The 13,031-nt window shown below is 38.2% G+C and overlaps 1 protein-coding gene across 1 annotated transcript in view; it reads left to right on the top strand.

Annotated features, from left to right (window-relative positions):
• Positions 1-4,436, top strand: part of ZNF638 (zinc finger protein 638) — a 136,198-nt gene extending 131,762 nt beyond the window's left edge. Inside the window, exons 27-29 of the mRNA XM_040458308.1 lie at positions 1,623-1,721; positions 2,438-2,556; positions 4,116-4,436. Coding sequence (XP_040314242.1) covers positions 1,623-1,721; positions 2,438-2,556; positions 4,116-4,181 — 284 coding nt within the window. The 3' untranslated portion in view covers positions 4,182-4,436. The remainder of the gene's footprint in view (positions 1-1,622; positions 1,722-2,437; positions 2,557-4,115) is intronic.
• Positions 4,437-13,031: the final 8,595 nt, after the last annotated feature.

Raw genomic sequence — 13,031 nt, 5'->3', positions numbered from 1 at the left:
CCTTCTCTTTGCTTTCAGTGCGAAGTATCTGGAAGGAATCACCTGTTTTCACTTCTTCTCATTAAACTGAATGTATTTTGACTTCTTTCTAATTCACCTTCCTGAAATTGATGTTGACAGAGAACCCCCCCAGCTTGATTTATTGTTTTCTTTTCTTCCTAATTTGGTTTTATTTGACCTCTCTGCATTATTCGTTACTATTGTTCATGTCTTTCTTGAAGCTCTCTCCCATGGCTAAGTGGGTACTCTTCCTTCTTTGTGTGTTCTTCTCCATAACTTCTCCTTGATACAAAGCTATAGTTAGTAGTTTGGTAATCTGACAAATAGCTCCTAGCATGATTTCATGAGAGTGTTTTTCTCCCAGGATTTCTGTTTGCAACTACCAGCTTGTCTAGAACTGCCTCATCTCAGCTGAAGAATAAAGATGACTTACATACTGTTTATATAACAATTTATTTCTGTTAATGGACAATACATTTGACAAAAGGACCTAGCAGAAGCAAAAGTAATTTTCTAAATAATTTTAAACCTAAAATAATTGTTCTAATCTATTTAAATAATTATATATAACATATATTTTTAATATTACAAGATAAATGTAGCCGGAGCAAATATGTTTGAGAAAGTTTATTATTACTCTGGTGAGGGAATAAACTTTTGTAGGAAGAGACTACAGGCTATTTTAATCAAGTCAAGAAAAGGGAGAGCCTTTTTTAATTGACTCTTTAGGACTTGATGACTTGTAAGACACCAGGAATAATGATTTCATAGTTCCTGTCCATCCCCTCATATTTGTTGAAGAGTGGCCCAGTTGCATGGAGAGACACTGAACTTGAAGTCACAAGCTTTGGTTCTAGCCTCTGTCCAAGCGTTGCGACCTTGGGCATGCCTATAGTTTCTTGTGTCTTGGTTTTGCTTTCTCCGTCTCTGAAGACATTGGGATAATGATGATTTGACCTGCCTATCTCACACAAGATAAATGCTAAGTAGATGGTGTATATGTGAAGGAGATTTGTCAACTACCACAGTAACAGTAAGGTATTACAGCTCCTGAGGGTAACCAGGATTGCTTGGAACCAGTTCCCATTTTTGTTTTCCCCCAAGATCATTTTATGCAGAGTCTGCTAACATTGAATGTTTCTCACATATTACTTTGCGGAGCTTTAACATTTGTAATTTCACTTACGATTCTGTCTGACAAGGGTCTTGTCTGTCAGTTTAGGCTCAGTTTTTCCTGATTGGAAGAGCCTCAGTACAGGGCATCAGAATTATTTTCTACCCATGTCTTTTCCTCCTTAATCCACACTCTTTCCCAGCCCAACCCAGCCCTTTAACATACTCTAGTTAACTCTTGACAGTAATTATAGAACTTGGGCTTCTTCCATTACCATTTAAGTTCTTTTGAGAGCAATATATAAACAAAATATGCTGTTAGCTTTTGTCCATTTATTCCTAACATTGAAGAATCTTGGAAGAGTGGTCAAGTGGGATTAAACAAGGAAGGTTTACTTAGAGAGATGAACCATAAGTTAATCTTTGAAGGCAGGGACTATCTGATGTTAGGTTTATAGGCTGTAAGTCTATTTTGAATAACTTTTTCCTTGAAAATTTAATGATTTTAGTTGATGAAGAATCTGCATTGAAGGATTCAGAACCAGAACGAAAACGTAAGAAGATTGAGGATTCTTTAGGGAAATCAGTGGTACCTGATGTTCCCGAAGGTAAAAAATAAACATGACATTTTTCCTTCTCCTTATGAAATAAAAGTTCAGTACCGTAGTAGGCGTTCTGTTGTTTAGATAACTAATGCAGTAACCTTGCTTAGATGATTAGAGTAGAAATTCACATTGACATTTCTGAAGACAGTTTATTAGGCCTAGCAAGGTTTTTTTGCATTCTGGGAAATGTCTCTTCTTGTATTCCTGTACTTCATTTGCTGCTATGGAAAGAATTGAGTTATACTTGCCCAGGCAGAAATTTCAGTTAAATAGAACATGCTGAAAAGCTTGGCTGGCAAACTGTTTTGTGGCCAGCTAAAATGAGCTAAGGAGCACCATATTTGTTTACCCAGCATATTCCTCAAGCAGTTACCCATCGTTCTGCCTCTTTTTTTCTTGATTCATTTTAATAGGATTCCAAAAAGGTTTATTTCAAAGGCTTTTAGATTATTTTCCAGTAAATTGCTATTCTGAAGGAATGTCATGGTATCCTTGAGGCTCTGGAATATTATAGAATCCATTCAAAGATAGAGACATTGGTTTTGTGATTAAAAGCTTAATTGCTCTTGATCCCTAGGTACATGGCCATATATATTATGTTTATATGTAAATATATATTGTGATTAGCATGTTTGTTGTGTTTAGATAAATTAACACAGCTATAGATAAATTATTAATTTTCCTCCACTCTCTTCCCCCCTCTTTCTTCCATCCTCTAGATTTGGACTTTCTTGTACCGAAGGCTGGATTCTTCTGTCCAATTTGTTCCCTCTTCTACTCAGGTGAAAAAGCAATGACAAATCACTGCAAGAGTACACGTCATAAGCAAAATGCAGAGGTAACTCTTTTTTTTTTTAACATCTCATGAAATTCTTCAGGGGGTAGTATTATAATCAAACTACTTAAGTGTCCACCCAAAATGTACATTCTTTCCCTTTGGGAGAACTTTTGAAGGTTTGTACCTGTTCATTCCTCTTCAGTTCAAAAGTACAGTCTTCAGTGTACCTTGCCAGGAACTCTGAGTCTTTATTCCTTTTCCTCTGGCAGCATTCCCCAGAGTAGATTCTGCAGGTCATTAGTCCCATGTGACGCTCCATTAAAGTGTGGGAAACCATGTATTCTGATGGCCTCTTGCAGAATCATGGACACATAGCTTTTTAAATTTTGTGAATTGTCTAGTCAGAATCTGCTAAACTTTATTTAACACATTCCCTAAATGGATTTAATCACAACCCCTCTCCCCTGTTTAAAATTGTACTCATCTTTAGGAAGCACTACTTTAGTGAATCATCATTAACCATAGTTGAAGCAGTGTTTCTGATTCCTCCGGAATCTTTGAGAGTTGTTTTATATATCCTCTACCTTGAATCTGTGGCATCAACACTGCTCTAACATTTATTGAGTTGTTATTTGCTGGAAGCATATTTACTCCCCTTGTCAATTCTAGGAGGTGGATGGTGTCATTCAAAATGTACTTTTAAAAATTTTTTTTAAATTTTTTATTGTTCCAGTTATAAAGATCAGGAAAACAGGCTTAAAGAGTATCTAGTCCCAAGTTCACATAGCTAGTTCATGGCAGACCTAGGATTTGAAGCTAGCTCTGTTCTATTCTGGCCTCAAACCCTTAACTGTTACGCTATACTACCTGTGCTCTTAACTTTATCATGTCATTTTTCTATTTAAAATTTCCACTGGCATTGTATTACATTTGGAATAATATCCAGACTTCTTCTTGTAGGGCTATGAAGATCTGATTCCTGTTTCTCTGATCTCACTGTTATTGCTCACTACCTTTCAGTTTTCCTAGCTCTCTTGGCTTTCCTTTTCATACATGAAAGGCCCCTTTGCTGCTTTTGTACCTTTGTATCACTGTTCCTTTGCTGTCTCCCAATGCCACTTGTATAGCCACCTCTTCCCCATCATTTAGCTAAATCTGAATTCCAATATCAACTTCCCAGAAAGGGCTGTGCTTAAGAAAGACCTAGCTGAAGTACAAAACTCCCTCCCACTTCCAAAAAGAGTCAACCTCGATCACTTACCTTATTGTATTTCTTTCCTTTATAGTGCTTACCAGCACCCAAAATTGTCTTGTTTATTTATTCTTTTATTATTTCTCTTCCCCCACTAGAATGTAAGCTCCATGAAATAAAGGGCCTTACCTATCTTGTTGACCACTGAATCCCCAAGCACCAAGCATAATGCCTGGTATATCATAAATATCAGATGACTGGTGAATGGAAGGAAAGAATGTTAATGTAAGGCAATGTGTTTCTAATCTTTATTTTGTAGGATCAGGCTCTTTTAAATTGTAAATTCAGTGAAATATATTAGATACGTTTGTATACAGAGCAAAGCTACATCTAATAAACATTTTATATTGCAAATTGCTTTTAACAGAAGTTCATGGCCAAGCAAAGAAAGGAAAAGGAGCAGAATGAGGCTGAAGAAAGAAGCTCTAGGTGATTGGGGGAAAGGGGAAGGACTTCATTAGAAATTCGTTTAGGGTCCAGTTGATTTGTGTATTTTTGTTATCATTAATTTGTAATTTTTGTTTCAGAAGCAAATATTCATGTTGTACAAATTTCTGATTGCCCTTGATGTGGAGAGACTGATGGGGAAAGTATGATGGGTTTGATTTTTATATCAAATCATCAGGCATGGAGAAATATCTTTTAGAAGTGTTAAAATAAATGTTCCTACTGTATATTTAAAATATCATCTTGTGTTTGTGGCTGATTTTATTAAAGACTTGGTTGCCTCTGATTTCAGACAGGAGACTGCTGTGACTTAGGATGTTTGGGGATTCTTCATGTATTACTGGAAGTCATAGCATAGCAGGGTTTCACTTTGCTTCAAACATTCATATATAGGTCAAAGATTTCTTAAAACTCCCATTTTTTCTGGATAAAATAACATTACAGCAAGTTTGACCCAGGTAAGTTTAAGTAAAATTGCAGCTTTTAATGTGTTAGGAAGATACTTTTTTCTGCTTGAAGTAACATCTGTTTCTGCCAGGACCTATTTAAGATAGCTTCTAGCAAGTCATTTAGTATTAGCTTGAAACTACAAAGACCAAGCAGCCTGTACTTCTGTGGACCATAATACAGTTGCTTTTCAAACCATTTGAATTTGTATTTCATATGTTTGTAAGAGTTGCAAAGGTGCAAAAAAATAATTCAGTGGATTATTAGGTGCTGGACATAGCCTTGTACTGTAAATTTTTAGATTAGGCATGCTTCAAACATAGGCCCACTGACTTTGAATTGCTTTAATACCAGATTTCGTAACTTTTCCAAGATTAGAGTACACCATTTAATAAGAGAGAATGAATGGAAGGAAATGAAAAACTACTTTTTTGGGTTTTTTTGTTTTTTTTAATTTTTTTTAATTTGAGAGAGCACCAGAGTAGGGGAGAGGGAGAGAAAAGAGACTGGATCTTAAGCAGACTCCACGCTCAGTGTAGAGCCCAGTGCAGGGCTCAGTCCACCGACCCTGTGATCATGACCTGAGCCGAAATCAAGACTCAGACGCTCAACTGACTAAGCCACCCAGGCGCCTGAAAACTACTACTATTTTAGATCTCTTACTCCCATCACAGCACATTACCTCACAGTGAGCGAGAATGAGGAACAAAAAGCAGCAACTTTTTGTTGCCCACTAAATTCACTGCACACTCGGTTCAGGCTTAGCCACAGCTTGAGCAAAATGACAAACTGTTACTACATGCCATAGACTAATGAATGGGGTGTGGAGAGGGATAGCTTATGAATGCTATCTGTCTATTGTAATTAAAACCTGATTGGTGAGTGAGGTAGTAAGATGGAGAAGAGCTATTAAAAGGTTGGAGAATAAGGTGCCAGTGAGCTAAAGCAGTATAGTCAGAATCTTTTCCTTAGGCCGCTCTGAAGCTTTTAAAACCAGAGATAGTAAGAGCTTTAATCTTGTCTGATTCAACTTTGGAATTAAAAAAATTTCTTTATTAGCGTTTTTATTTATTTTTTGAGAGAGAGCATGAGCAGGGGAGGGGCAGAAGAGAGAGGGAAACACAGACTCCAAAGCAGGCTCCAGGTTCTGAGCTGTCATCACGGAGCCCAACTCGGGACTTGAAGTCATGGAAGCCACAAGATTATGACCTGAGCCGAAATCAGACGCCTAACCAGCTGAGCCACCCAGACACCCCTCAACTTTGGAATTTAATCTTAAAATTTTAAGTGTGAAACTCTTCTGTCAAATTAGTTACATGGAAATTGGGATTCTAAATTAGAATAAAAGGAACTCCTAAAGCATAAAAGTGATAGGGATGATTTTTGTTTCATCCTAGTGACAGGTGTTGATGGTTAGTAAACCATATATAAACCATGCTATACTTAGTAAATCATGTTCCTGTCTGCTGCTTATTGTTCTTAAGACTGGCAGTTTTTAGGGTTCCAAATACAAAAGTTTTGTGTTTTTCTAAAAATAAAGACTCTTTGCATATAATTTTAGAATTGTTGTATACTTTTTTCAGAAAACCTTGCAATACCTCCATCCTTTATTCACACTATACTTCATCATATATGTAGCAGTTTTTGCTTACTAGTTGGTTGGGGGATATAATTGATTGCAGTGTACTTTTTAAAATTTCTATCATTTCATCATCTAGACACCAAAGCAATAAACGATTGCATTCAACACCACTTCTAATAAAAATTTCTAGGTTTTATTACCCTTTCTGGCACAGAATGCTGTGGAAATTTTCTGCCTCTCCAAAACTGTTCCTTTTGAATTCTTGAAAAAAAAATGAGAGCCAAGTTTTTAAGATTTAAAATTTTTGTTTTAATATGATTTGGTTGTGGAAAATACCAGGCATATTGAAGAAAATAGGATAATTTACACATATATACTAATTATGTAGTTTCAATAATTATGAACTCAAAGCTGAATATATGTATCTCCACTCGTACCTCTATTTTAAAGTAAATCTCAGCATGTCAGTTTACCCATACATATTTCATTATGTGCTTTTTAAAAATAAGGATTATTTTCATGTAACCAATAACATCATTAATGATATCCCTTATTTAAATCCAGTTCAAATTTTCTAATGTTTCATAAATGATTTTCATTTTATTATATACTGTGTTTGAATCAAGGTCCAAATAAAGTCCATACCTTGTGACTGTTTTGATAGGTCTTTTTTCTTTAATGTATGTTTGTTTATTTTTGAGAGCGAGTGAGCCCAAGCAGGGGAGGAGCGCAGAGATAGGGAGGGAGGGAGGGAGGGAGACAGGGAGACAGGGAGACACAGATTCCAAAGCAAGCTCTAGGCTCCTAGCTGTCAGCATAGAGCCTGAAGCAGGGCTTGAACTCAGGAACTGTGAGATCATGAGCTGAAGTCAGATACACAACCAACGGAGCTACCCAGGCACCTCTAATAATTTTAAAATGGGGTTTGTATGTTTCTGCATTTCTTAATTTCTTAATTTATTTGTTTGGTATTATAAAGAATAATAATCTGATGGATTGGAAATGGGGGGTGGGGGAAGGAAAGAAAAATTAAGCTGATCCCTCACATAATTTGAGAAACACTGCTGAAGTGTTCCTCACAGTTTAGATTTTGTTGATTGCAGCCTTGTAGTGCAATTTTAGTATATTCCTCTATCCTATGATATCCTTTGAATTTGTGGTTGAATATGGAAACATCAGAATTTGGTTCTTTTTCTTTTTGTCAAGACTGCTTCTGGTGGTGATGTGATCTTCCTGATCAGGAGGCACAAAGTATCTGATTGTTTTCTTTAGGATTTTAGTAGCAGTTGATGCTTAAAGTTTAGATGTATATTTTATTCATTGAGGGTTGCAAAATGGTGATATTTTAATGTATATTCCTTGTATAAGCTGGAATACTCTTCTGAAAAAAGAAACTTGTCTCATCTGCTTTTTAGTTACTTAGTGGTGTCGTTTGTTTAAGAAAGGCATGATGCAGGGGGTGTCTAGGTGGCTCATTCTGGTAAGCCTCCACCTCTTGATTTCGGCTCAGGTCATAATCTCATGGTTCATAGGTTCGAGCCCTGTGTCGGCTCGGTATTCTTTCCCTCTCTCTCTGTGCCCCTCCTCTTCTATCTCTGTCTCTCTCAAAATAAGGAAAGGCATGACAGGGGTGGGTGGCTCAGTTGGTTAAGCGTCCAACTCTTGATCTCAGCTCAGGTCATGATTTCAAGCATGGTAAATACTGATGCTTTTCCTTAATCATTTTTTTAAGATGAGTTGCTGGTACCCACCAACTATGGTAAGTTCTTTTATTTAAGTATTGAACTCCTGAATTTTAACATACTTGATGTTGCATACCTTTGCAGTAGTAGTCTTATTGATGGTCAAATTGTCGTAGTTTGGGCCTTTTTGATAGGACTCCTCATTCCTTTTAACAGGACACTACTAATTTTCAAAGATTCCTTGTTCTCCATGTATAGATACATTGCAGGCTCACCTTGTACACTTTCTGCCCCAGACATTTCTTTAAGGAAGTTAGCCATTTCTTTAAGGAATAGTGGCTCCTTAGGATGCTTATTGCTTCTGTTGTGGTTGTTGCTTTTCAATGGACAGAGCTTGGAAATATGTGTTTTGTTTTTATGATAAAATTCATCATTATACTCTTCTGGCTCAAATACAGGACTTTCAGGTTTCTATTTATCTTTTTTTTTTTTTTCTTTTTTGAGAGAGCACACACATAAGCAGGGGAGGGTCAGAGGAGAGAGAATCTTAATGCAGGCTCCATGCCCAGCACAGAGCCTGATGCAGGCCTGAATGGATGTATAGTGATCGTTGGATGGATGGATGGATGGATGGATGGATGGATAATGGGAAAACTCAAAGACATCTATCTAACACCCTAACTGCAGTGATTTCTTCCCCCTATGGGAGTGATAGAATGCCTTTTCTTTCTTCCTTTTTTTTTTTAATTTTAGTGAGGGAGCGAGGGAGAGGAGCATAAGGGTGGAGGGAAGGGGCAGAATCTTAAGCAGGCTCCACGCTCAGTGCAGAGCCTGATGCAGGGCTCAATCCCATAGCCTTGAGATGACCTGAACCAAAATCAAGAGTCAGATGCTCAACTGACTGAACCACCCAAGGTGCCCCATCTCTTCCATCTTAAATCTAGATTTATTTGTCTTAATGTCAGGTATTGTAAGTCGCAAGGACCTCTGATTGATGGAATTAAACTATCAAAATTGCTTATCTGTATCATACATCAGAAAAACAATACTGAGACCACAACCAACAATGTGATTATTAAAAAGTTTAAAAAACTTTTTCAGTTTTGTTTTTGTCCTTAGGGTATATCCTAAGAATATATATTTAAATTGCAGAGCTTTCTAGTCACCTGGATAGTTCTTTAGTAGCTCTGCTACCTTGTAGATTACCATTGAGGTTCATTTCTTTATTTTATTTTTTATATTTAGGGGTTACATTTTAAAATTTAATTTTATGTTACATGAAGCATTTCATGGTTCTGAAGTCACAATTTTTTTTTAATGGAGAATGAGCAAGAGAGGGAAGAACCCCAGAACAGACCCTGCTGCAGGGCCTGATCCCACAAACCTTGAGATCATGACCTGAACTGAAGAGTCGGGCACTCAATCAGTTAAACCACCCAAGCGCCCCTAAAACCAAACTTCTAAAACAAGGTATAGCCAAAGAATTGTAGCTTCTCTCATTCTATCTTATTGCCTTCCTCCCTAATATAAATAACTTCCTTGCTGTTCATTTTGCAATATGTTTTTTATATATGTAAGCAGATTCATATCTATGGGATAATCAGTTTTTAATAGCTATGTCTTTATAATGATTGTTAATCTATAAGGGGAACCAATGAAAACAACAATAGAGGTTGAAGGGAGAGGAGAGCTAGGAAATATCTAAATCCTCTATAAACCTAGGAGAAGGAAATTTACCAGATGCTGAACTATAGGTCACAAAACGAGATAAATTACAGTAAGCTCCATGAGCTAAGGGAAATTCACCTTCTGATAAAACTTTACGATTTTTTTTTTATAAGGGGTAGTTTTTATTTTTTATTTTTTTTAATTTTTTTTCAACGTTTATTTATTTTTGGGACAGAGAGAGACAGAGCATGAACGGGGGAGGGGCAGAGAGAGAGGGAGACACAGAATCGGAAACAGGCTCCAGGCTCCGAGCCATCAGCCCAGAGCCCGACGCGGGGCTCGAACTCCCGGACGGTGAGATCATGACCTGGCTGAAGTCGGACGCTTAACCGACTGCGCCACCCAGGCGCCCCTAAGGGGTAGTTTTTATAAGAAGACCTAAAAATTTAAAATGAAAGGTGGGGAAAAGGGTAACTTCTTCTTTGCCACAGAGTTCATAAAAAAAAGAGGAGTAAGGTACTATGATGGACTCCCTACTACTTTACTCTGACATCTATAAACCATCAGAAAACATTACAGGCTTATGAGGTAGGTGGTGAACTTAAGTGTATATGTAGTGCATGTATGTATATAAACCATGTTCTTGTTCAAGGCTTACATGAGAACATGAACATAGAAAGTAACTTGACAACATTACCTGTGCTAAATACTCACTGAGTGGTATAGATCTCAGGGGTTAACATATGGAGAAGTAAAAGAAATGGTAACAATTAAAGGAGGGGATTAGAGACTAAGATGGAATTACACTTACAAGTTTACATTATTTCTAAAGTGGTATAATAAGATAGACTAATTAGTCAAGGATCTCTACCATTTAAAAATGCAAATTGAGGGGTGCCTGACTGGCTTAGTCAGTGGAACATGCAACTCTTGATCTCAGGGTGGTGAGATCAAGCCCCACACTGGGTGTGGAGCCTACTTAAAATAAAAAAAATTTTTTCAATGCAAATTGATATGGTTAAAAAGTCAAAAGAGGAGCTAAAATGGATAACTAAGAAATAGTCTAACCCAAAAAAGACAGGAAAGGGAGAATAAAGGATTGAAGAGACAAATAGGAAACTTACAGAAAGATGGTAGACTTATGCCCAACCATATCAGTAAATTTATTAAATGTCAATAGACTATACATTCCAATTAAATTGAAGTGTTAGGCATGAACTGGAATTAATTGGTTAGCACATCCTCTCTCTGCCAGCATCTTTGCATTCTACTTGGGCCCTAAACCTTGGAGATGAAGGATTTGCTTTTGTTAAACTGAAGTTTCTTACCAAAAAGTTATATATATAACCTGTGAGGAAACAACTCCAGTTACTGTAGGTATGTAAAAAACTTGTGTGAAGTAAAGAATTTTCACTTATGTAAGGTGAGCTCATTTCTCAAACTAGACATTGGAACTGGAGTCAGGGTTGAAAAAAAGTACACAGTACAGTGTGGCTGGTAGTTTTTTCTCATAACCTAGGAGTAGGTGAAAATATGAATCCTATTCATGTGCTGGACAGTGTCCTTCATGATTTTTTAGCATTCTCACTTAATCCTCAAAATAATTCTAGGAAATAGATGCTGTGGTAATTTGCATTTTATTTATGAGGAAGCAAGCTCAAAGAGATGGTCACTTGGTCAGGACCACACAGCTAGTAAGTGATAGAACTAGGACTGGAAGCCAAGTGAATCTTACTCCAGACCCATGTTCATTCTACCTCCCCCACCACCCAATCCCCACCCCCAGCATTCTGCTCATCATGTCAGGCCTCTTGGGGTCACAGGGAAGAGAAGTTCATAAATAAACAGCAATGTAGCTGAATTGGCAGGACTTGGGGATCAGAGAGGGAGGAAAGATGGTTTTCCTTGAATGAGTGTGGAATACTTTGTTTCAGTTACCTGCAAAAGCATTAATGGATAAGGTAAGAAAACCCTGGTAGCTCACTGGTAGAAGTGGTCTCCAGTCTCCAGTAGGGTGGGATATTTTATCACTAATACTGTTTAGAATTGCCGGTAGCAAATGGCAATGATAAAAAGATGTAGTCAGTTCTGCTATTTTTAAGTTCTTACAGACTGTATCCTTTATTTGCTTTTATGGAATAGACTGTATCTTGATCTGACTTTAGTACAGCACTATAGAGCAGTGGAACCTTCTGAGCCTATCCTGACTTACCAGGGAAGGCTTCTGGGTAGCCAGGAAGGGCACTTGGGGTTTGCTTGTGCCTTTTTGTAAATACTGGCCAGAGGCTTGGGTGGAAATGTGACTAAGGCACTACCTCTCATAAGGCAGTGAACATGGTCCCATGGCCCTGTGGCCCCAGGTTTGTGTAAGCCCCTAAGTTGATCTTAGTCTATATTAAGGATCAGAGAAATGATGCCTAGTCTCATACAGTTACCCACAGGGACTAGCTGGAAGCTGCACTCAAGTGTTACCTGCACTGTGATGGCGCTGGAGTCTGGGACTTCTTCATTTTCAGTCCTCCCAACTCTTTAGACCTGTTGGCTACCACCTCCTTGAGGCAACCCTTCATGTTGAGCTGCCCCGGCCAAGGAAGGATAGGATCAAGGGACTTCAGGGAGCTTGCAAAGGTGAGGTTCTAACTTTGGCACTGAGGTACAGTTACAGAAATGGCCCCATATTTTGCTCTGAGCTGTTGAGTCTTGTTAAGTGATACCTAGCCAGGTTTTCCTCTCAAGAATAAGCCTAGCTACCTTGCCAGGGTGATTTTCTAGTTTGAGCCAGGAGAAATTTGCCCAGCACTCTTGAGAAAGGAGAGTCCTCCTTTGTAGAAACACAGAAGCAGGGGCGCCTGGGTGGCGCAGTCGGTTAAGCGTCCGACTTCAGCCAGGTCACGATCTCGCGGTCCGTGAGTTCGAGCCCCGCGTCAGGCTCTGGGCTGATGGCTCGGAGCCTGGAGCCTGTTTCCGATTCTGTGTCTCCCTCTCTCTCTGCCCCTCCCCCCGTTCATGCTCTGTCTCTCTCTGTCCCAAAAATAAATAAAAAACGTTGAAAAAAATTAAAAAAAAAAAAACACAGAAGCAGCCCTATTTCTAATATTTGGTAGCCCTAAGCACTGGCTGCCATCCTGCCACCATATGGGTCTCCAGGCTTTAGGAGAAATATATGCCATGGCCAGTGAAGCAGAGAAACAGGACATACCTGGGCCCAGGATGGCATCCTTATGTTACTAGATCAATGAACACAGAAGCCACTCTACCTTGAGATTTCCTGTCCTTAAGAGCTAATCTCTTTCTTTAATGTTTTTAAGTCTATTTTGTCAGGGTTTCTCTTGAATTTATATGGCTTTTGGTGTTGAGTTAGGGAATTTAAACTTTAATCCATGGTCAGAAAATTTGCAGAGGTTTTTGAGATGAAATCCCCTGTTTAAGTGAAGTCCCATTTATACATGCCATCTAC

The sequence above is a fragment of the Herpailurus yagouaroundi genome, unplaced genomic scaffold (genome assembly GCF_014898765.1).
Source record: "Herpailurus yagouaroundi ecotype Mexico unplaced genomic scaffold, PumYag 221, whole genome shotgun sequence".
Lineage (NCBI taxonomy): Eukaryota > Metazoa > Chordata > Mammalia > Carnivora > Felidae > Herpailurus > Herpailurus yagouaroundi.
Note: the sequence above shows the minus strand (reverse complement) of the source record. Positions and strands in the feature narration are given on the sequence as shown.